This window comes from Heloderma suspectum, chromosome 4, assembly GCF_057233095.1.
Source record: "Heloderma suspectum isolate Gila_16-S chromosome 4, 16-S_ref, whole genome shotgun sequence".
Classification (NCBI taxonomy): domain Eukaryota; kingdom Metazoa; phylum Chordata; class Lepidosauria; order Squamata; family Helodermatidae; genus Heloderma; species Heloderma suspectum.
The window spans coordinates 40,629,222-40,653,100 of record NC_139461.1 but is presented as its reverse complement, the minus strand read 5'-3'; the positions used below and the strand labels follow the sequence as shown (position 1 = coordinate 40,653,100).

Genomic DNA, 23,879 nt, shown 5'->3' with positions numbered 1-23,879 from the left:
CAACTGTCAGACCACCTGGAAGAGCTCCGCTGGATGGCTACTTGAGGACGCAATTGTCAAGGGCTCCTTGGAGGTCTCTCTCTGTCTAAACCAGTAGCCAAGTCCAGACACAGACAAAGGAATTCCTTTCAAAGCTTTATTCTTCTTTTACAACTTAACAACTATACTGATTGCAACTAGATCTGAGCAGCACAGTACCTATGCCCTAAGTTGGAACAGATGGTCCCCGTTTGAAAGGGAATTACTGGCAGACCCCTGAACTTAAGGACTAGGGAGAGTCCCTCCCCTTTTCCCTTGGAGCCTCTGGGTGCAGCCGTTGTTTGCGCGCCAACCTGGCACTTCGCCTCCTTTCCGTGCCCTCCTTCTGGTGCCGCTCTCTGCGTCTGCATCGTGCATCCACCAAGTCTGCTATCTGTGCTTGGTCACTCCCTGGACTGCTAACTAAACTAGGAATGCTGGTGGGAGGAATCTCCGTCAGCTGTTGGTCCTGGGAAAGAGGAGCACGCTCCTCTCCCAGGAGCGACAGCTCTTCCTCAGAATCAGAACTACTCTGGGATTCTATGGGCTCAGTGTCCACCCTGACAGCAATGGAGGCAGCAAAATAAACCTTCTTTGCCGCCTGCACTGCCACGCAGTAAGCACGATTATGCACTCTGGAGCATGCTTGGTTGTCTTCACTTCGAGTCTTACACTATTTGTGCTCCAGCCAACATCCAGCCTGTTTCATTGACCGCAGCTCCCCAGTATACCAGGGAACAGAATGGGCTCCACAGTGCCGGAGAGGGCACTCTGGTGCAGCCAAGGCAATGGCCCTCCGCATCTCACTGTTCCACAGTGAGGCTAGGGCCTCGGCTGGATCACCAGCTATCTCCACTTGAAAATCCCCAAGAGCATTTAGAAATCCATTGGATTCCATCAGTCTCCTGGGGCGGACCATCCTAATAGGTCCCTCAACCCCGTGAGTTCAAATCTCACCAGGAAATGGTCTGACCATGACAATGGGGTTACTTGGAGCCCCCCAGTCTTCAGACTACCCATCTCACAAGTTGGAGCAAAACCCAAATCAAGGGTGTGCCCTGCTTCATGTGTTGGGCTGATGACATACTGAGGCAGCCCCATGGTTATCATGGAGGCCATGAAGTCCTGAGCTGGAACTCCAGAGACAGCCTCAGCATGGAAGTTGAAGTCACCTGACTCACCTGAGTCACCCAGAACCACTGTCCTGGGTTCCTCCAACACCACGCTTGTGACTGCCTCCGCCAGCTCAGTCAGGGAAGATGCTGGGCAGCAGAGTGGGCGGTACACCAGCAGCATCCCCAGTCTGTCTCTATGGCCTAGCACCAGGTGCAACCCCTCAAGGCCTGCTCCAAGGTGGAATGGTCTCCTGGTGATAGAGATGGAAGTTCTATGAAGCACGGCAACTCCCCTGCCAGCCCTCCAACGTAGGTTGGTGCTGCACTGAGTACCCAGGTGGGCAGAGCTGAGTCAGGTTGACTCCACCCAGCTCACCCACCCAAGTCTCAGCAATACACGTCAGGTCGGTCCTCTCGTCCACGTCAAATTGTGAATGAGTGCAGTCTTATTGCAGACCGATCTGGCATTAAATAGCAGCACCGCAAGACAGGAGGGCACAGTGAAAGAGCTACCAGCTACATGAGAGCTGGGGGGGGGGGATATTTCATATTTTATATTTGATTCTATTTATTATTTATTAAAATATTTTTATCTTGCCTTCCTGTTAAAGGAAATGCACAGGGTGGCTTACAATCTACTCAGCTAAAATGTGACAATCTACTGCAGCTCATGTTGACCCTCGATTCTTAAACAAGATGGTGACCTTTTATTTTAGATAGAACACCACTAGTCATTATTTTTGATATGCAAACTTAAAAAAAAGATAATCAGAAGCACATGTGTTTTCCAAAGGTTTCCATTGTAGGTATAAATAAGTGGGGATGTTATTTATAAGTGGGTGGGGTGGGAGGTCAGACAGAGGATGGGAGGGGTTGCCTTCTCGCTCTTGCCTGCCTCCCCCTCCAAAGTTGCTTACCCTATGCACAAGAAAATGTAGGGGAGGCTGATGTCACATCCTGTTTGGCTGTAGTGCTGTGACTCCTTAAAGTCCCCTTGCTTGGTGGTGGTGGGGTGTCCATAGAACCTGTGAAGTGAGGCTGGTGCCACCTTCCAATGCCAAGCTTCTTCAGGGTCCCCTTGCCTAGCCCCACAATAGGTCCAAGCCAAAGAGCTTATTCACCTTCCTTTTCAGTCCCCAAGTCACCAGTGACAAGAGGTTGTGTGAGGAGAACAGCTGCGCTCGTGCTCCCAGTCCAACCTGCTGTGGGTCCCACAATGCAGTTATAGGCTGGCCACTTAATCTAGGGTGGCCACTTTTGAATTGCCAAAAAAGAGGGCAAAAGAGGACACCAATTTGCATATTCTTATTTACATGTATTGATGGAAATTTAGAAATATTATAATTTAAACAGAAATGTGTAGAAATGTAATAAAATAAATAGATAGAAATACAGTACATCTCACTATAGTGGGGAAGACTGTGACTAGGTGACCTGTATTCATGCCTGTTCAGTCTGCAGTCCAGGTGCTAACTGATGATGAGCAACAGCTCTTACGTTGGCTTATCTTTAAACTGAATTTGGACTGGGCAACCCTTTAAACAGAGGACTCCTTCAAATAGAGGACTGTCCTCTGTAAAAGAGGACACATAGCCACCCTTTCTTAATCCCTGAACTGATTGTGTGTATGCAGTATGCTTCTTGCTTCCCTTCACCACAACCACCCCTAACTTTCTAGTCCCCTGATGTACTATCTGCTTTTCCCCTGATGGACTATTTTTATTCCCCTGCCGTGTTAGTTTTTCTGTGGGGGAGTACTAAAACATTGCATCCCCCAGCCTGTAGTGATATAATCCATTCTACCACTTCGCGATAGAATTCACCTTGTGAATTTGTGAATAACACTTCTCTTATGCTCATAATGTGGTAGAGATTTGATAGATATATAAAATAGAAGATTTGCTACAAAGTAGTTACTCGTTTAGTAGCTTGGCGATGATAAGCTTTTCCACACTCCCCTGGAATTAACTTTGGAAATTATCGAAGTTCTTCCAGCAAAAAAGGCTGGTGAATTCAGATAACCTTTTGAGTCACTCTGAGGCCTGAGAAAATTACACACACTCCTCTCATCCTATGTTGTCTGCAAGCGGACATTTCAGAGGCTGTACAGGCAAAAACTAATGGGAAGAGACACCAGCTACCACAGAGGACCCTCTTGCCTAAATGTCCTCCATAGGGGAGTGCTTCCCCCCTCAGTATTTGCCCCTGCAGCCTCTGAAAATTTCTCCTGTTCAATCTGATGGAGGATTCAGTAGAAAATCTCCAAGGCTGGGCCAGAGTTGCTACTTTGGCAGCCAGACATCCTCAGCAGAGCTGTCAGCATGTTCTATCTGCCAAAGCCCCTACTATCCCTAGTTGACAAAGTCTTTGCTTGGCCAAGAGACCTCTCTCTCCTGGTGATGCAAAACCTTTGTCAGTCAAGGAAACTGGCAATTCTTTGGATTTTAATGCAAGCCCGAGATAAATTGAGGGGTTTGTAAATCTTGCCTCTCCTGGGATGTTTATGAGTCCCAAAGTTTATATCCAAATTCAGAAGAACTTCACTGGAGAACGAAAGGTGCGCTGATCATAACTGTATTGTTAGAGTTGATTATATATCCTAGCCATGCCACCAGTGGCTAATGAACCAAAAATATACGCATGTCATTGTAAATATCTTTGCAGCAGGCCTTTGAATACATAAACCTCTGAAATTTGTAAAATACACAATTTCTTCTTTTCCAGTTTAAAGAACATTTTGTACACTTGAATCAATAAATACTTATCAAAGATATAAATAACTTTGTCTTTCAACTTGAACTAGCTCTAGTATTGAAAATGAATATAGACTATATGTAGCAATGTATTTATTTTTGCAAATTCAACTTATATTTATCTACAGTAAATCTTTGTCAGCTTGTCTAAGCAAAACTGGAATAGAGAGAAATATCTAAGACCTAGATTCTAGGTATTGGTATCACACAAGCACATTATTTAGAGTAATGTTTACCCTTTATGCATTCCATTTTACTTTATGAACAGAAAATGTACCAAATGGGACCTATTTTATTAGCAGAGTAGATATGGCTTGAAATGTAACAGTTGTGTGCATAATTGCTTCATTGTTTGAAAATACATTTTTAAAAATTTATTTAAAACATTTGTATCTCTCCCCATATCATTAAGATTTCAGGGAGGTGTACAGATAAAATCAATTTAAACAGTATGAAATAATACATAATTTAAACAGCTAAAATGTATTAAAGCATTAAACAAGCTAATACCAATTAAAATCTGAAACAATAAAACAGTTAAAACAGTGCGCTACTTTAGGGGATGCATTAGCCCTCAATGGCTTTGGTAAAAAGCCATGTTTTTACTTGGAGCTGAAATGAAACCAATGTACGCAGCAGTTGGGCCTCCAAGGGGAGGGCATTCCACAACTGGGGTGCCACAGCAGAGAAGACCCTCTCCTATGTCCCACTATAGTGTGTATATATAGTATATCTGAAGACATGAAGAGCAGCATATAAAAATAGCTCCCTGGTTGAACATGACAGAACTATCAACAATATTTTCTTGATGCCCCCAAAAGCCTCAGTAAAGATGCCACTAAAAAATTGCACTAAAAAGTAATGTAATTATCTGGATCTGAAGGTTCAAAAAGAAAACTCTTGTCTTAGCTTTTCTCTCTGTTTATATATACTCTGCGTGTGTGTATTTATAACAGGGCTACTTGTATTCCAAAATTATGTTCATTATGATAGATCTGTTGCCAGCAATAAATTATTCAGATCAGATATCTGAATACTTTGCTTTTGTTTTTTATATAAACATATTTAATGTGTATTCTTTCATTCAAAATGTAGTAATTTATTTTTTTGCAAAATTTGGATGGCTTTTATTTTATTTTTGGAGGCAAGGAGAAATATTTTGGAAATGGGACAGATATAAGTAAGAAGGGATTCCTCAGAATGAATGAGTAAGGCTTGGATGACTGGTGGGTACAAGTTGCAGTTTTTATCTTTATCTTTTATTCCTGTTTAAAGCATTTTGTATACTGGCCTGTGATTTGATAATGAAGGGGGCATATAAATATTTTAAGGGTGAAATCCTATTGATTGCACTGTTGCTGCTCAGAAGCCCCCAAACTCAGATGTGTCCAAGTTTCCTGTGCCCTGCTGGGTGGAAGCCAGCAGAGGTGATCTTCACCTCCCCATCCTCCATCTTGGATGATTTATGCTAGACAGGGTTTTTAGCCCACCTAGTGAGCGTGCTTCAGAAAGGGAGGGAAGGAGCCTATAGGAGGGTGAGGATAACTCATATCCTGGTCTCCTCCCCTCCTTGCCCACTGGAACGCCCCCTTTCTTCCTTCTTTGAGGTTGCTTTTCTGACCTTGGAGAGGCAGCCAGCGTGGTTGTCTCTGCACTGGCTGTGAAGGGGAGGGGTCTGGAATCGGATCTCCAACTCCCCCTTCCGAGGTCAGAGCGCTGTGTCCGACCTTGGAGTGGTTTTATGAGCCATCCTATGGTCTCTGTGACGCTCACCCACAGACCATAAAATTGCACTCTTAACAAATAATAAGGAAGGAGCATTTGGTCTTAACTGGAGCATTTGAATCCTAACTGCTTTTGTGCCACACACTGCATGCATACTTTTCCTTCTGAAAGTTGACTCCATGCACACTTTCAGACGTATCTCCCATGCAGTAAAGGCTAGAAGCCTTCTGGGGTTTGTTTTGTTTTAAAAAGCATAAATATGAAAGCTAAATTACCCAGGAATCTGTACCAGTTATCATATTTCATGGATATATAATTGTAGAAGATAGACAATACTAGTAATGTGTTGTTTTGTCAATAATGAACAACATTTGGCAATGTTGTACTTTTGTTTTATGTGATGCAGTCTTCATAATGCACATTATTCTCTGTAAAGGTTAAAGAAAAGGAGGACTCCTCACTGAAAGTAACAATGTATGACCTACTAGTCAGATCTGAAGCCTTAGCTAGTGCTAACAAAAAAGTAATAAACTCCAAACGGAGGAGGGTTTTTTCTTTTTCTTTTTTCTGAGTATGCTTTCCAACTCAATCACCTCTCTTGGAAAGAGGTGTGGAAAGGTAGATATATGTTCAGCTTTTTGCGCCAGTGTTTTTCTGAACAGGTTTATAGGCTAAAATGGCACCTCTTCAGGTGTGACGTTTTTCTAAATGTAAATTACAAAAATGCAGACCACCTGCTGTATGCCTTTGCTTTAAATTCAAGTCATAATTTATAGAAATAAATTGATTTTTCATCCTGTGTGAAATTTAGGTTTAGAGCTGTAGTAAACACTGCTTATAAGGTTCTGCTTATAAGGTTCTTTTTATGGATATGTTTTTGTTTTTCAGCTTGAAGTGCAGTCCTGCTGTGTGTTCATTCCAAATGACAGCCTGCCATCTCCCAGTACAATTGTGTCTGGTGATATTCCTGGGACTGTCCGCAGCTGGTATCATGGGCAGGCTAGTATGCCTGGAACTCTTGTCCTTTGCTTACCCCAGATAAAGATTATGAGTGCAGGCCACAAGTACATGGAGCCCTTGCAAGAGATTCCCTTTGTTGTACAAAGACCAATTCTCGAAGAAGGTAGAGTATAACAAATTCTAAAAGAGGCAATTTCATGGTATGATAGCTACTTGCCCTGTGAACATTGTAATGGGATGAAATCTTGATAGTAAAAAATCCCGTTAAAAATATGTACATATTAAAGAACTTTATTTTGTGAATTTTCTCCTAAGATTAAGTCTGCTGCTTGATCTTGTCATTTCTCACTGTTCAATATTTTCAAAATACGTTTTTTTCTATTGATATTTCTAAGATGTTTGTTCAACTACTTCTAGTTTCTTGTCTTGATTCTTATAACATTTTATTTCTTATTGTTGCAAACTTTTTTTAATCGCTCTTCAGAATCACTTGTCATTTATCCTTTCCCTCTCTCTTTTATGTTATCTTCACTGGATGTGATGTTTGGGATACAGTTTGAATGTTTAGTTCTTTAAAGGTCTTCGTGATGTGGCTTCATATATGACAAGGTTTGCTACTTTTGAAAGTGTCTCTCCATTGACAACTCATAGCCTGAGGATCTGCTGTTCTGTTAAGGGAGCAATCCTATGGCCACTAGACACTGTCTAGAGGGCCATAGGATATGCTCTATTCTGGGAACTGACCTTGGAACCTGTGCTCTGAGGTCAGTTCCTGAAAAACTGACCTCCCCCCACATCCGCACTGCCTCGGCAGTGCGGAGAAGCCCCATCCTCTGCGCTCGGAAGAGGAGCACGGAGCGACTGAAAAGGGGCAGGGCTGGGGGCGTTCTGGGGTGGGGAGAGTGGAGCAGCGTGTATGACACATCCAATGTGTCGTATGGCAGCCTCCTCTCCCGGTCGCCCCCCTCATGGCTAGACACCCGAAAACGGCTGTCTAGTGGAAAATAGCAGGGCAGGAGAGGTGTGGAGGGAATGATCCCCCCGTACCTCTCCTGCCTTGCTTTGGATAGGTGGTCACCTCTGAGTTCAGAGGCGGCCACCTATCTTGATAGGTTTTGCCCTAAGTGATTTTGCTTATTTATTTATTTATTTATTTATTTATAACATTTGTATACTGCTCCACATCTAAACATATTCCGGAGTAGTGAACAACAAGAGATAAAATGAACAAAAGATACAAAGAGTGAAACATGATATTAAAATTATTCTTTAAAAAAACAGAGTGCCAGTAAAACTGAGGAGGATTAACCAAGGACAGCTTCCTAGAAAAGTGCTGTTTTCAGGAGGCGCCGAGAACAACCCAGTGTTGGTGCTTGCCTGACCTCCAGAGGCAGGAAATTCCATAGGAAGGGAGCCACCACACTGAAGGCTGTTATCTGGGTGGACTCCACTTGGGCCATAGGTCCATGTGGAACCACCACGAGCATGCCCTCTGATGACCTCAGTGATTGGGCAGGTTGGTAAGGGAGAAGGTGCTTTGTAAGGTATCTTGTCCCAAGTTGTTTAGGACTTTGTACATTAGTACCAAAACCTTAAACCTAGCCCAGTAACGAATAGGCAGCCAGTACAGTTCCCACAGCAAAGGAATTGCATGCTGAAAAGGGGCAGCTTCCAATAACAGCCGAGTTGCTGCATTCTGCGCTAACTCCAGCTTCCGGAGGAAAATTTAGGGCAGTATGTATAGTCTGTTGGCTTGGAATGCCAGTCTAGGATGCATTAATAATGGGGGTGTGTGTAATGTATTATTTCTGTTGCTTGTCCCTTACCGTTTGTCTTGCTTACTACTTGACTTGATCCTAACCAACAGAGATGACTTAGTGGACAAAGTAGCAGTTACAGGAACTCTGGGGGAAAGCGACCATGTTGTACTTAGGGATGTACGAAAGGGACTTACCTTGTCCCGCAGTTTTTTTGCGGTGGGGGGGAGGCGCTTCACTTCTCCCCCCGAAGTTCATGCGAGCAGGGGGTGTCTTCCCGCCTCGCCTGGCTGAAATTCAGGCCGGGGGGGAGGCTTCCCGCCTCGCCCCCGGCCAAAGTTCGGGCCGGGGAGAAGCGCCCCGTCTCCCCGGCCGCGAACTTCAACAGAAAAGTAAAAAAAAAAACGCCCCGTGATAGGCTACGTAACGATTTACATAGCCTATCACTGCTAGATCTGCAAAGTCAGCCGTGATAGGCTACGTTAATCGTCACGTAGCCTATCACGGGTGACTTAAAAAAAAAAAAAAGCACGTACGCAAATGGCGGCCCCCATAGGGAGCTGCCATTCGCGTTCCTTATTTGGTCGCTGTAGTCTACGTAAAGATTTACGTAGACTACAGCGACCAAATAAGGGACGCGAATGGCGGCTCCCTATGGGGGCCGCCATTAGCCGTACGCGATTTTTTTTTTTTAAGTCACCCGTGATAGGCTACGTGATGATTTACGTAGCCTATCACAGCTGACTTAGCAAATCTAGCTGTGATAGGCTACGTTAATCATCACGTAGCCTATCACAGGGGCGTGTTTTTTTTTTTACTTTTCTTGGAACGTCGGTGGCGGCAGCCGGACAAAAGACCGGCTGCCGCCCCCGCCCCTGTCGAAGCCCTGCCGAACCGCTGCTGCGACCCGCCACCAGGAGCGACATTCGGGAAAGGTAAGTCCCAACCCGGGGGGGGCGGGGGGGGAGAATTTCTCCCCGAAACTACTTCGGGGGACCAAATACGTTGGCACTCGGCCCCCCGAAGTTTCAGCGAGAAATTCTCTGACACCCCTAGTTGTACTTCAGTTCTTGGTTCTAAGGGAAGCAAAAGCTGAGTGTAGTCAAACTCGTACCCTGGATTTTAGGAAAGCTGATTTTAATAAACTCAGAACAATGATCAGTAAGGTCCCATGGCAAGTGATGCTAATGAGAAAAGGAGTCCAAGATTGGTGGGAGCTTTTAAAAAAGGAAATGTTCAAGGCACAATCACAAACGGTTCCAACAAGAAGAAAAGGTGGAAGACAACAGAAGAAGCCAATGTGGCTTCACAAAAAGCTTAGGGATGACCTGAAAACAAAAAAGGACACATATAGGAAGTGGAAAGAAGGCCAAGTAACAAAGGAAGAGTACAGGCAGATAGCACAGAATTGCAGGGATGGCGTCAGGAAGGCTAAAGCTGAGAACAAGCTGAGGGTAGCAAGGGATGCTAAAAACAACAAAAAGGCTTTCTTCAGCTATGTGCATAGTAAAAGGCAGAGGAAAGAAATGGTTGTTCAGCTATTAAATAAGGATGGCAAAACGATAACAGATGACAAAGAAAAGGCAGAGGTGCTCAATTCCTACTTTGGCTCAGTCTTCTCCCAAAAGAGGGTCTATGACCCCCTGGCAAAGGTGAAGTACAGGCTGAAGGGGCAGGATTGCAGCTTGAAATCGATAGGCATATGGTCAAGGAACACCGAATTACTTTGAATGAGTTCAAATCTCCAGGGCCAGATGAACTGCATCCTAGAGTAATAAAGGAACTGGCAGAAGAACTCTCAGAACCGCTGTCTATTCTCTTTGAGAAATCATGGAGGATGGGGGAAGTGCCAGATGACTGGAGGAGGGCTAACATTGTCCCTGTCTTCAAAAAGGGTAAAAAGGAGGAACCTGGGAACTACAGACCAGTCAGTCTGACATCAATCCCTGGGAAAATTCTGGAGCAGATGATAATTAATCCATCTGGAAGCACCTTGACAACAATGCCGTGATTACTCGAAGCCAACATGGATTTGTCAAAAACAAGTCCTGCCAGACAAATCTGATCTCATTTTTTGATCAAGTAACCTCCCTTGTGGACCATGGGAATGCTGTAGACATCATATACCTCGACTTCAGCAAAGCTTTCGACAAAGTGCCCCATGATATCCTGATGAGCAAACTAGCTGAAAGTGGGCTAGATGAAACAATGATCCGGTGGATCCACAGTTGGCTACAGAATTGGACTCAAAGAATCCTTATCAATGGAACCTTCTCAAACTGGGGAGAGGTAACGAGTGGGGTACCACAGGGCTCAGTCCTGGGCCTAGTGCTCTTCAACATTTTTATTAATGACTTGGAGGAGGAGGAGGTGCAGGGAATGCTGATCAAATTTGCAGATGACACCAAATTGGGCGGGATAGCTAATACTTTGGAAGACAGAAACAAAATTCAAAGTAATCTGGATAGACTGGAGTGCTGGGCAGAAAACAACACAATGACATTTAATAGGGATAAATGCCAAGTTCTGCACCTAGGAAAAAGAAACCAAATGCACAGTTACAAGATGGGGGATACGTGGCTCAACCACACTACAAGTGAGAAGGATCTTGGAATTGTTGTCGATCACAAGCTGAATATGACCCAACCATGTGATGTGGCTGCAAAAAAGGCAAATGCTCTTTTGGGCTGCATTCATAGAAGCATCGCTTCCAAACGCCGGGAAGTACTAGTTCCCCTCTACTCAGCACTGGTTAGGCCTCATCTGGAGTACTGTGTCCAGTTCTGGGCACCACACTTTAAGAAGGATGCAGACAAACTGGAGAGGGTTCAGAGGAGGGCAACAAAGATGATCAGGGGACTGGAAACAAAGCCCTATGAAGAGAGACTGAAAGAACTGGGCATGTTTAGCCTTGAGAAGAGAAAACTGAGGGGAGATATGATAGCACTCTTCAAGTACTTGAAAGGTTGTCACAGAGAAGAAGGCCAGGATCTCTTCTTGATAATCCCAGAGTGCAGGACACGGAATAATGGGCTGAAGTGACAGGAAGCCAGATTCCGGCTGAACATCAGGAAAAACTTCCTGACTGTAAGAGCAATACGACAATGGAACCAATTACCTGGTGGTGGGCTCTCCCACACTGGAGGCCTTGAAGACGAGGCTGGACAGCCATTTGTCAGGTATGCTCTGACTTGGATTCCTGCATTGAGCAGGGGGTTGGACTCGATGGCCTTGTAGGCCCCTTCCAACCCTACTATTCTACGATTCTATGATTCTACTTGTTTTCAAATATTGTAAAAATACATGTAATTGAAATGTTTAATGACAACTTGTGTTTAAGTAAGCATGATGCCATCTATAGGTTCTGTTCATTCTGAATCATTTATCCAACTATCAATTCTGGATTTTTTAGAGTAGCCTTTCCAAGTTTGGTGTCCTCTAGATGTTTTGAACATCAATTCCCATCAGCCCCAGCCATCATAGCCAGTGGTCAGGAAAGTTGTAGTCCAAAAACATCTGGAGAGCATCAGGTTGGGGAAGCCTGATTTAGATTTTTTTTTTAAAAAAGAGGGGCTACAAATCTGCTGGATAGATACTCTTTGCTCTTGTAGAAAAATAAAAAATGTGTTGTTGTTGTTCAGTCGTTAAGTCGTGTCCGACTCTTCGTGACCCCATGGACCATAGCACGCCAGGCCCTCCTGTCCTCCGCTTTCTCCCGGAGTGTGCTCAAGTTCATATTCATTGCATCGGTGACGCTATCTAGCCATCTCATCCTCTGCCGTCCCCTTCTCCTTTTGCCTTCAGTCTTTCCCAGCACCAGGGTCTTTTCCAGTGACTTTTCTCTTCGCATTAGGTGGCCAAAATATTTGAGCTTCAGCTTCAGTATCTGTCCTTCCAATGAGCACTCAGGGTTGATTTCCTTGAGGATGGACTGATTTGACCTCCTTGCAGTCCACGGGACTCGTAAGAGTCTTCTCCAGCACCACAGTTCGAAAGCATCAATTCTTTGGTGCTCAGCCTTCCTTATAGTCCAGCTCTCACAGCCATACATTACTACTGGGAAAGCCATAGCTTTGATTATACAAACCTATGTCGGCAAGATGATATCTCTGCTTCTTACTATACTGTCTAGGTTTGCCATAGCTTTCCCCCCAAGGAGCAAGCGTCTTTTAATTTCATGGCTACAGTCACCATCTGCGGTGATCTTGGAGCCCAAGAAAGTAAAATCTATCACTGCTTCCATTTCTTCCCCTTCTATATGCCAGAAAGTGATGGGGCCAGATGCCATGATCTTAGTTTTTTTAATGTTGAGTTTCAAACCAGCTTTTGCACTCTCCACTTTCACCCTCACCAAGAGGCTCTTTAGATCCTCTTCACTTTCTGCCATTAGGGTGGTATCGTCTGCGTATGTGAGGTTGTTGATCATTCTCCCAGCAATCTTAATTCCTACCTGTGATTCGTCCAACCCGACGTTTCTCATGATGTACTCCGCATATAAATTAAATAAGCAGGGCGACAATATACAGCCTTGTCGTACTCCTTTCCCAATTTTGAACCAAACGGTTGCTTCTGGACCCTCGTACAGGTTTCTCTGGAGACAGGTAAGGTGGTCTGGTACTCCCATCTCTTTAAGAATTTGCCAGATTTTGTTGTGATCCACATGATCAAAGGCTTTAGTGTAGTCAATGAAGCAGAAATAGACCTCATTTCACATGCCATAACTTTGCTGGCATGTGAAATGAGCGCTATTGCGTGGTAGTTTGGATATTCTTTGGCATTGCCCTTCTTTGGAACTGGAATGTAACCTGACCTTTTCCAGTCTTGTGGCCACGTTGAGTGTTCCAAATTTGTTGGCATATTGAGTGCAGCACTTTAACAGCATCATCTTTTAGGATTTTAAATAGCTCAGCTGGAATACGGTAATCTCCGCTAGCTTTGTTGTTAGCAATGCTTCCTAAGGCCCACTTGACTTCACTCTCTAGGATGTCCGACTCAAGTTCAGTGACCGCACTATCATGGCTATCAGGCACATTCAGATCTTTCCTGTATAGTTCTTCTGTGTATTCTTTCCACCTCTTCTTAATCTCATCCGCTTCTGTTAGGTCCCTGCCTTCTTTGTCCTTTATCATGCCCGTCTTTGCACAAAACGTTCCTTTGATATCTCTGATTTTCTTGAAAATATCTCTAGTCTTTCCCATTCTGTTGTTTTCCTCGATTTCTTTGCATTGTTCATTTAAGAAGGCCTTCTTGTCTCTCCTTGCTATTCTATGCAACTCTGCATTCAGTTGGATATATCTTCCCCTTTCTCCCTTGCTTTTCGCTTCCCTTCTTTCCTCAGCTACTTGTAAAGCCTCATCAGACAGCCACTTTGCTTTCTTGCATTTCTTTTTCTTTGGGATGGATTGAGTTGCTGCCTCCTGAACAATGTTACGGACCTCCGTCCATAGTTCCTCAGGCACTCTGTCTATCAGGTCGAATCCCTTAAATCTATTCCTCACCTCCACTGTATATTCATCAGGGATATGATTTAGGTCAAACCTGAATGGTTTAGTGGTTTTCCCTACATTCTTCAATTTAAGCCAAAATTTTGCAAGAAGCAGTTCAGACCTGGAGCCACAGTCAGCTCCAGGTCTTGTTTTAACTGACTGTATAGAGCTTCTCCATCTTTGGCTGCAAAGGACATAATCAATCTGATTTCGATATTGACCATCTGGTGATGTCCATGTGTAGAGTCGCCTCTTGTGCTATTGGAAAAGAGAGTTTGCTATGATCAGCATGTTCTCTTGGCAAAACTCTATTAGCCTTTGTCCTGCTTCATTTTGTACACCAAGGCCATGCTTGCCTGTTATCCCGGTGATTTCTTGACTTCCTACTTTAGCATTCCAGTCCCCTATGATGAAGAGGACATCTTTTTTTGGTGTTAGTTCTAGAAGGTGTTGTAGGTCTTCATAGAACCGATCAACCTCAGCTTCTTCGGCCTCAGTGGTTGGGGCATAGACTTGAATTACTGTGCTGTTGAATGGTTTGCCTTGGATTCGTATTGAGATCATTCTATCGTTTTTGAGATTGTACCCCAGTACTGCTTTTCCCACCCTTTTGTTAACTATGGGTGCTACTCCATTTCTTCTCAGGGATTCTTGCTCACAGGAGTAGATATAATGGTCACCTGAATTAAATTCGCCCATGCCTGTCCATTTTAGTTCGCTGATTCCCAAGATGTCGATGTTCAATCTTGCCATCTCATGTTTGACCACCTCCAGCTTACCTTGATTCATTGATCTGACATTCCAGTTTCTAAACAATATTGTTCTTTACAGCATCGGACTTCCTTTTGGCCACCAGACACATCCACAGCTGAGTGTCCTTTAGGCTTTGGCCCAGCCACATCACTCTTTCTGGTGCTACTTGGAAATTCCCTCTGCTCTTCCCCAGTAGTATAGTAGACACCTTCCGACCTGAGGGGCTCATCTTCCGGCGTCATATCTTTTAGCCTTGTGATACATTCCATGGGGTTTTCTTAGCAAGAATACTGGAGTGGGTTGCCATTTCCTTCTCCAGTGGACCACATTTTGTCAGAACTCTCCACCATGACCTTCCTGTCTTGGGTGGCCCTGCACGGCATAGCTTATGGCTTCACTGAGTTATGCAAGCCCCTTCGCCACAACAAGGCAGTGATCCATGAAGGGGGGGGGATGTATGTTTTATTAATATAAAAGAACAGTCCTTTATAACAAAAAAGGCCGGATAATATGTGAGAAATCCCTGCTGTAAAGCCTTCAAACTAGAAGGGTGGCTATATGGCAGCCAGTGTCAGGTATCTTACTGAATTTAAGTAGAGGCAAAAATTAAGCTAAAATCCTTTTGTGCATTATATTAGCCCAGTCTTACAGATAGAGCGATTCATATATAAGTGGATCTTCATTGCAGAACTGGGTTGTTACCAATTTTGCTATTGGCATAATTTCATGAAAGTGGGTATGGGACTCCAGTGTGAAAAAAAATAAAACATTTACATTGTATTACAGGATTTAAACAAGAGTCCAGCAATACCAAGAGTCCGCAAGAGATGACAGTGCTGCTATTGTTTATTTGTTTGATTTTTCAAAAATGATAAAACTGCTTTCTAAGCTCAAAAATTATATATATATATATATATATATATATATATATATATATATATATATATAAAAACACCCCATGAATAAAAACATCAAATTTAGCCCCCCTCAAAAAACACATAAGTCACTTACCTCAAAAATAAAAGTCAGGAGAGTTAAGAACCCTGATCTTGCCAGGACCGCTGATTGTCTTTAGCTTCACCTCGGTTCTGATTGCACCTATTCAGTGAGTTATCCAGATATAAAATCCCCAGAACTCTTTTCATCCTCTGATGTGTTTATACAGGTTTTCATTTTCTCTGCAGTGCCATTTTCTCTTTGCTTGATCCAACTGGATTTCTTTTGCTAAACTTGCTTGTCATACAGATAAATCTTTGGCTTGGTGCACCTTTGGTGCCGCCTCCTCTGTAAGGCAACTGTTTTCTAGATGATATCAGCTAATGATTTAGAGATGTTTCACTGCTCATAGCATTTCTTCAGTGCATGAAATCTCTTATGAGTCTTTCATTCAGTGAAAATAATCATGTGCTTGCAATGCATCAGAAGTCATGGAATATTGAAGGATAAATTCTATAATTACAAAAGCCAATGTTCAGGCAAATAAAAAAGCTTTCAATATTTTTCATGCTCTTTTTACACTCTACAGCTAAAATTGGCGGTGTCCATTTATAATTCTATATCTACCTCTGCCTTTTACATCGTACATTATTATTTGCCCAACCACAATAAACAATATCTATGTAGAGCTAGTGCTAATCTGTGTACATGGATCAAAACAAAAGTTGAATCCACCTGTGGCCATACACCTCATTATTTTCAAATATTACTACCTAATATTCTCGGAACTTGCTCAGTTGAAATTGCACAAAAATCCAAGTCTGGATGAAAGCAAACACATTTGGCTAGATAGACTTTCAGCACAATAACTCCCTATAGCTTACATTTTGGATGCAGCTACAGTGCACATGTTTGTAATGATTGGAATATTCATTCAGAGTTTCCAGTACAGGTCTCCATTGAAAAACCTTCTCAGTGTGCCTCTGGTGAACACAACTTTTTGCATTCAGTGCTGATTCCACCCCATTTGATATAAAGGAAGAGCTTAAGGAGTTAAACTAGAACTAGAAGCATGTATATATGTGTGTCAATGCTATAATAGCAATCAGTATAAATTGTAACAGATTCTAGCTTTCTTTTACACTTCATTCTGCAGGCCCATTAAAGCATTAGAAATATATTCCTCTTTGTAGTTACCCATATGGGAAAGGAGAAACATTGGCTTGGATTCAGTCCTTTCCTTCCATGAATAGAAACAGTCCTTCTGTCTGCAGATGGCTTTTCTTCCAGCAAAGCGTAATGGATGAGGAGGTGATTTTTACCAATGTGTCCTCCCGTTGGAGCCCCCATGCCCCCAGAAAATCTGTTCTGGAAGAGCACAGGAGGTGGCACTAGGTGCTGCAGGTGCTGTAGAGCGGGTGGAGGGAATTGGCAGAAATCTTCTTCCTCCCTTTCCTCTGGCTGGAGTGTCCTGAGCAGAACTCTGGATCCAACATTGACAGGATTCGCTCTGCAGTTTCCATTGTTGACAGAAAATAAATAAAGAACATATGGTATATTTATAGCAAAGCAAATCATAATCTTTGCACATTGAGCAATATTTCAAGTCGTTAGAGCAGGTGGTAAAATGCCATGATTCTTTTGCTGAGGGCTGAACAACATCAATGAATTAAAATAAATTCCCCAGTGACTAAGGGAGAAGATCCTTTTGCTCCTGGTCTGTCATTGGTTGATAAGTTATCCATTTATTCTTTCCTTACCTTGAAACCAATGTTAGTAAGTTATTTGAAAACACACTGGATTTCTCATTGAGTAGTTAAGAACAGTAGTTTGGAAAACCTTGGTAGTAAGAGCTTTTCAAAGTTTTGAATGATCAATTATACAGAACTGCCATGTCCATTCCTCATATCCTGGGTGAACACAATTGTTCTCCTAAAAAAAGCTGGCAAGTTGTGCATGAAAACAGCAGTGTTTATAAAAGATCAGTAGGAAAGTAGCAAGGATTACTTTTTCACATATTTCTTTGTAGGTAATCACAGTGGCTTCACTTTTAATTTAATTGTGTGGTCTTTCAAACTACTTTTAGATATTTTATCTGTTTCTGAATCCCAGTAATCAGAACTGTCTGTTATGGAAAATGTTTAAAATCAAAGGGCATGAACCAGCTGCAACCAAATTATTTTAAGCCCCATTTAAGTGGAGATCTTAAAACTCTCCCATTGAAATCAACTTGAAAGGGCTCAATTTTAGCAGGGTCATGCCTAATTGCTATAACAAACACAACAACACAGAGTTTCATCACTTGGACAAATATGAAACACGGAATATTACATGTGGGGAGAAAATTAAAATACACAGAGACAGTTAGGGTTTTGTTAATAATGTGTTTGATACAACATAGAAAGCACTCCTGATTATAAATAGTATCATTATGTGATTTGGACTACATTTTCATTAGATTTTGTATAGGCATAATCCACTCATGAGATTTTTTAATTTACGTATCAAACATAAATTATTTCTTTATGTATTTAACATTTTGTTTTTCTTTGTTCTTAACTCACCAGGTGATGCATTTCCTTGGACAATCAATCTGAATCATTTCAGCATATATACTCTTCTTGGGCAGCAAATGACTCTTAATATAATAGAACCCATGGGTTGTACTTCTACTCTGGCAGTCACTTCACAAATGCTGCTTGCTGCAGGTCCTGAATCCAAACACTCGTTTGTTGTATGTCTTCACGTTGACCTTGAGTCACTTGAAGTAAAGTGCTCAAATCCTCAGGTTGGTGCATTTATTTGATTTATTGGAGTAAATTAAAAAAAAATGATTTAAGTAATATTATTCCGGGTTTTGTAAAAGAGGTTCCCTTTTAAGCATCTCCTCTCCCCCAGCCCCCTTAAAATGGAGCCATCAAGATCACAGTACTCAGATTAAGATTTACTTTGAAGCTCTTTCAAGTTTTGTAATTTAAATTCGTCTCAAAGTGTAATAGCTACGGCACATAAATGCATCTTTTGGCTGATGGAATGAAATCACTTGCAGATGTACTGTTAAATACTGGGGCCCTGCTTTGCTGTCACTGTGGATACTTCTGTTGAAATGATCTAATGTAGTCTTTGTACAAATTAACACATATCTGCCCTCATTCAGCATGAAATGTTTTCAAGCAAAGTAAGGATACCCTCTGTTAAAGGGAGAGGAGGTTCTTTTATTTATTTAAATCTATTAACTCCTCCTTTCCATCCATGCACTTCCTCAGACTGGCTAACTATAAAACAAACATAAAAACAGATGGCAAAATATTCAACTTCTTTCCAATAAAACATCAGTCAGTAAATCTCAAAAAGAGAAGCACAAAACCCAAAACCAAATCCCTATAAGGGGACAAAACAGATGGTCAGTTACCACCCAGGCCAAAAGAACATGAAATAACAGAGTTAGAAGGCAGAGGATGAGCTGAAGCCGCCTGAGCTCCAGGTCCCCAGGGAACAAGCTGTTTCAGGGGACCTGGGACTGACCAAAAAGCCTTGGGCCCTTGGCACAGAGGACTTCAGATCTTTCCCCTCGAAAGGTAGAAAGCTCTGCTCCTGAGCCACCCCCTACCCTCTGAGAATGCTAGGACCTGAAGGTACAGGCTAAGACTGGCCAGGTAAATGAGTGTCTGCTTGCAGAAAAAGATTCCTCAAGAGTCAAGGTCTCCTCATGAGCAAGGCCCTTCTCATGAGTAGGACTTTTGCCAGAGGGCCTGTAATGATCTGCAGCTGAGCCCTGGGTGGGGCTCTGGAAGCTCTGGCTAGATGAGCTTTGTAGCTGCTGGAACAGTACTTTACCTCAGCTTCTAATGCCTTGAACCCCTGTTTTTCTGTCTTTGCCCTGTGACTGAACGTTCATGCTACTGCCCTTTGGACCTCTGCTTGACTTTGCTTCTTGGACTGTGTTTGTATCTGACTGCTTAACTGTGTTTGGACCTCAGCTGCTCCTCAGACATCTCTATCAGAACTCTCCCTCTTTCCTGGTAATATTGTGCCTTTGACCATTGCCTGTATATTGACTTCCCCTTGGATTTTCCCCTCAATTGCCCTAACACCAAGACTAACCCAGCCAAAGCAGGACACCCAGTTTCAGTCACCTTGGCCACATCATATGCTGTTCCAGAAGATCACCCAACCCACAGTAATACCTGTTCTGTTCTGCATGAGAACTCTCCTCAGGGTCTTTTACATAGAAGCCTATCAGATTCATCATTTATATAATTATATGTAGACAGTGTAGTTAATAGCAGAAAAAAGGAACATAGTCCTTGACGATGATCCAGAAAACTGCTTTATGTACATCTATGGGCATTGGTGTGAAATATACACGCTTTCAAAAGCATGGTACTTCTTAACCTTCTTCAACTGCTGTTCCTTATTACCTTGCCTCATGCTTAGGAACATAGGAAGCTGCCTTATAGGAAGTCAGACCATTGAGCCATCTAGCTCAGTATTGTCGACACTGACTGACAACAGCTTTCCAGGATTTCAGGCAGGATCCTTTCCCAGCCCTACCTGGAGATGCCAGGGGTTATACCTAGGTCTTTCTGCATGTAAAGCATGTACTCTACCACTGAGCCACAACCCCTTCTCTCTCCATTGTCCACTGCTAGTACATGGCAAAGAGTCTTTGTACCGAACCTGATAACCCCCATTCCACAGTAAGCAATTGCTATCCTAAAGCTGCTTCAGTCAGAAGGCGGGAGGGAGGAACCAGGTACCCATCCAGCTGCCTCTCTCACAATTCAAGAGATGGTTTTCTTGCATGGAGCAATTGCTCTGGATGTCGCTAAATAATTCACCTAAAATTGCCCTGCAGGCAATTGCTTAAGGACAGGAGAGCCTGCATCTTGAGCATTCTGTAGAGAGACAGGACAGTAAATTTAATGAATAATGAACTAAACAAACACTTGCCTTAGGAAAAGAACAGTGAATAATTTTATCCTCATCATTTCTGGTTTTTTTTTTAATATCTCCAATTTTTAAATAAAATGCAATAGCTATAAACTGATGTCATCTACATTATGCATAATAAGTACAGCCCCATAATAAGTAGAGGCACATGAAAAATCATAGCATTTTAAATGTTTTGGCAGAGTAAGGAGACTTCCCACATGTTTTTACCTCTTGGTACTCATTGAGCCCTCTCAGAAGACAAAGGGTCTAGTGGGTGTTGGGTGCCTCTGCTGCAAGCCAGTTCAGCCTGGGCGGTTCCTGTTGGTGGCTGTAGGCATAACAGATCACTCCACAGAGGCAACTTGTGGAGAGATCTAACTGTGCCTCTGCTGCAAGTCTACTAAGATCGCAATCCTATGGCCGCTAAACAGCCATAGGATTGGTCAGTTCCCAGAGAACCCCCTCCCCACCCCCCCACTGCCTCATAGGTGGTGCTGATCATCCCGTTGCTCCACGCTCAGAGGAGCAGCATGGAGCAGGGGAAAGGGGGTGTTCCCGGGGGCAGGGCGGGGAGTCCATAAGTGCCGGTACGACACCTCCTCTGTGTCATCTGGCCTTCCCACCCCCACACTACGATGTCCCAAGGCTAGACAGCTGAAATCAGCCGTCTAGCCATGAATGCAGGGTGGCTGGAGTGCAGAGGAGAGGATCCCCTCCATGCTTCTCCCACAGTGCATTGGATAGGACCTCCGAGTTCAGAGGCGGCTGCCTCTCTGCAGAGGATTGCTCCCTTAGTCTGAGAACTCCTTGGCTTTTGGAGATAGTAGCAACAGCCTTTCTCTGACTTCTTCCAAGGAGAGGGGACATTAAAAGCAAAGGGCAAATGACATGCTCCCCAGCTTAGTATATTCAAGTTTCATGTTTAACTCATATGGAGTTGCTTCAGCTGTCACAGAGACTAATATGCTCAAGCTAACATGCAGGTATTAGCTAGGAGATTGGGTTCATTTGGCCTGAAAACTTATTTTGAGCCAAGCTGATAGGATGTGTGTACTACACCAAGGGTGGGCAGAAGGCAGGTTTGGGAACTTCAACTACCAGAAGCCCCACCAGCATGGCCAGTGGTCAGGAATGCTGGGAATCTAGGTCCCAAATACCTAGAGATCTAAAATTAGATCTCTAAAATTAGATTATGTCCCTGCACCCCCCTACACTATGCTGTCAAGCATGACCCTCAAAATGGCTACCCCAGCTCTGCATAGGTCCCTATTATGACATTTTACTAGAATGTATGTTTTTTAAAAAAGAGTAACACATACCGGCATTGTTAGTCTTGCTTTTAATTATATTGTACTTCTAATTTTGAAGGTAAGTTACGAAAGCTGCCACAATATTTAAGAAGAATCGCCAAAGTTTGGAATAAAATAGACCTCACACCAATACTGGTTCCCTTTAAATTATTAGATGTGTATATGGGAATGATCAAACAATTCACTTTAGAGACTTTGCCATCAACATGCTAAACAGAAACCACCACCCTTTTTATAATCAAATGCACTCAGTGAAATATAATCAGATACATTTCAGACCACATAAGAGTTAAGGTCTGCTGCTATTTACCTATGGCAATGCTCCGTAGTGTTTCTTTTCTACTATGGAAAATGCCTCTTTCTATATTTTGTGTGTCAGGAACACAATAGGATACCTTTACTTCTCACTTTGTTTTGACTATTCCAAAGTGGGCCAAAGATTCCTAAGTGGGCCACAGTTTTTGCTTAAAACTTCTGTCTTTCTAGATTCACCTCCAGCGCAGTTTCCAAATATTTGTTTGCAGGCATGCATCTCAGGCACAAATCTGACTGTTCTAAAGCCAAAGTGATGTGTATCTTCTGGTTGATTTGCCTATTTGTGTCTTAAGAAAGCTCTATAAGAAAACAACATTAGAAGCCGCCATAGTAATATGTACAGTGAGGCCCTGAAATTGATAGATGCTGCAACTGAAAGGCAATTAATGCTTTTAGCAACTAACTTTATAGCATGAAAACTTGGATGCAAACTAAAATATAATTAGGTATATCACTGTTTTCACTGTCACTTTGTTAACTTTTAGAAAGAAAGGTTTTTTTGCCAGAGCCACTACAATTCTATACATGTCTACTCAAATTGTTTGTGGCAGCTCTTATTTAACTGGATTTTATTGTGTTTAATTTTGTATTTATGTATGTCATCCCAAGAGCTTTGGCTATAAGGCAACTCACAAACAGAATGAATGAAATGAAAAGTAAGTCAATGAGGCTTACTCCCAGGAAACTGGGTATTGGATTGCAATTTATTTATTAATGGTGATGTTTAATGTTTATAGAATCATAGAGGGGGGGGGGTTGTATGCTATCTAGTCCAGCCCTTTGCTCAATAGAGGGAATCCAGAGCTAGAGGAAAGCAATGGATGGGTGGGCAGCCTCTGGTTTGAAGACCTCCAGCAAGGAAGGGTCCCCTTCATGGATCACTGCCTTGTTGTGGTGAAGGGGCTTGCGTAACTCAGTGAAGCCATAAGCTATGCCATGCAGGGCCACCCAAGACGGAAAGGTCATGGTGGAGAGTTCTGACAAAATGTGGTCCACTGGAGAAGGAAATGGCAACCCACTCCAGTATTCTTGCCAAGAAAACCCCATGGAACGTATCACAAGGTGAAAAGATATGACGCTGGAAGATGAGCCCCTCAGGTCGGAAGGTGTCCAATATACTACTGGGGAAGAGCAGAGGGAATTTCCAAGTAGCGCCAGAAAGAGTGAAGCGGCTGGGCCAAAGCCGAAAGGACACTCAGCTGTGGATGTGTCTGGTGGTGAAAAGAAAATCCGATGCTATAAAGAACAATATTGTTTAGGAACCTGGAATGTAAGATCAGTGAATCAAGGTAAGCTGGAGGTGGTCAAACATGAGATGGCAAGATTGAACATCGACATCTTGGGAATCAGCAAACTAAAATGGACAGGCATGGGCGGATTTAATTCAGGTGACCATTATATCTACTCCTGTGAGCAAGAATCCCTGAGAAGAAATGGAGTAGCACTCATAGTCTTCAAAAGGGTGGGAAAAGCAGTACTGGGGTACAATCTCAAAAACGATAGAATGATCTCAGTACGAATTCAAGGCAAACCATTCAACATCACAGTAATTCAAGTCTATGCCCCAACCACTGATGCCAAAGAAGCTGAGGTTGATCGGTTCTGTGAAGACCTACAACACCTTCTAGAACTAACACCAAAAAAAGATGTCCTCTTCATCATAGGGGATTGGAATGCTAAAGTAGGAAGTCAAGAAATCACCGGGATAACAGGCAAGCATGGCCTTGGTGGACAAAATGAAGCAGGACAAAGGCTAATAGAGTTTTGCCAAGAGAACATGCTGATCATAGCAAACACTCTTTTCCAACAGCACAAG

General features: G+C 42.9%; 1 protein-coding gene across 13 annotated transcripts in view; it reads left to right on the top strand.

Moving 5' to 3' along the window:
• The window catches only part of VPS13B (vacuolar protein sorting 13 homolog B), a 623,510-nt gene that overhangs the window by 278,683 nt on the left and 320,948 nt on the right, over positions 1–23,879 (top strand). For all 13 annotated transcript variants that reach the window (XM_084849024.1, XM_084849023.1, XM_084849026.1 and 10 more), the window contains 2 exons: positions 6,500–6,734; positions 18,071–18,291. In XM_084849024.1, the coding sequence (XP_084705150.1) occupies positions 6,500–6,734; positions 18,071–18,291 (456 nt within the window). The remainder of the gene's footprint in view (positions 1–6,499; positions 6,735–18,070; positions 18,292–23,879) is intronic.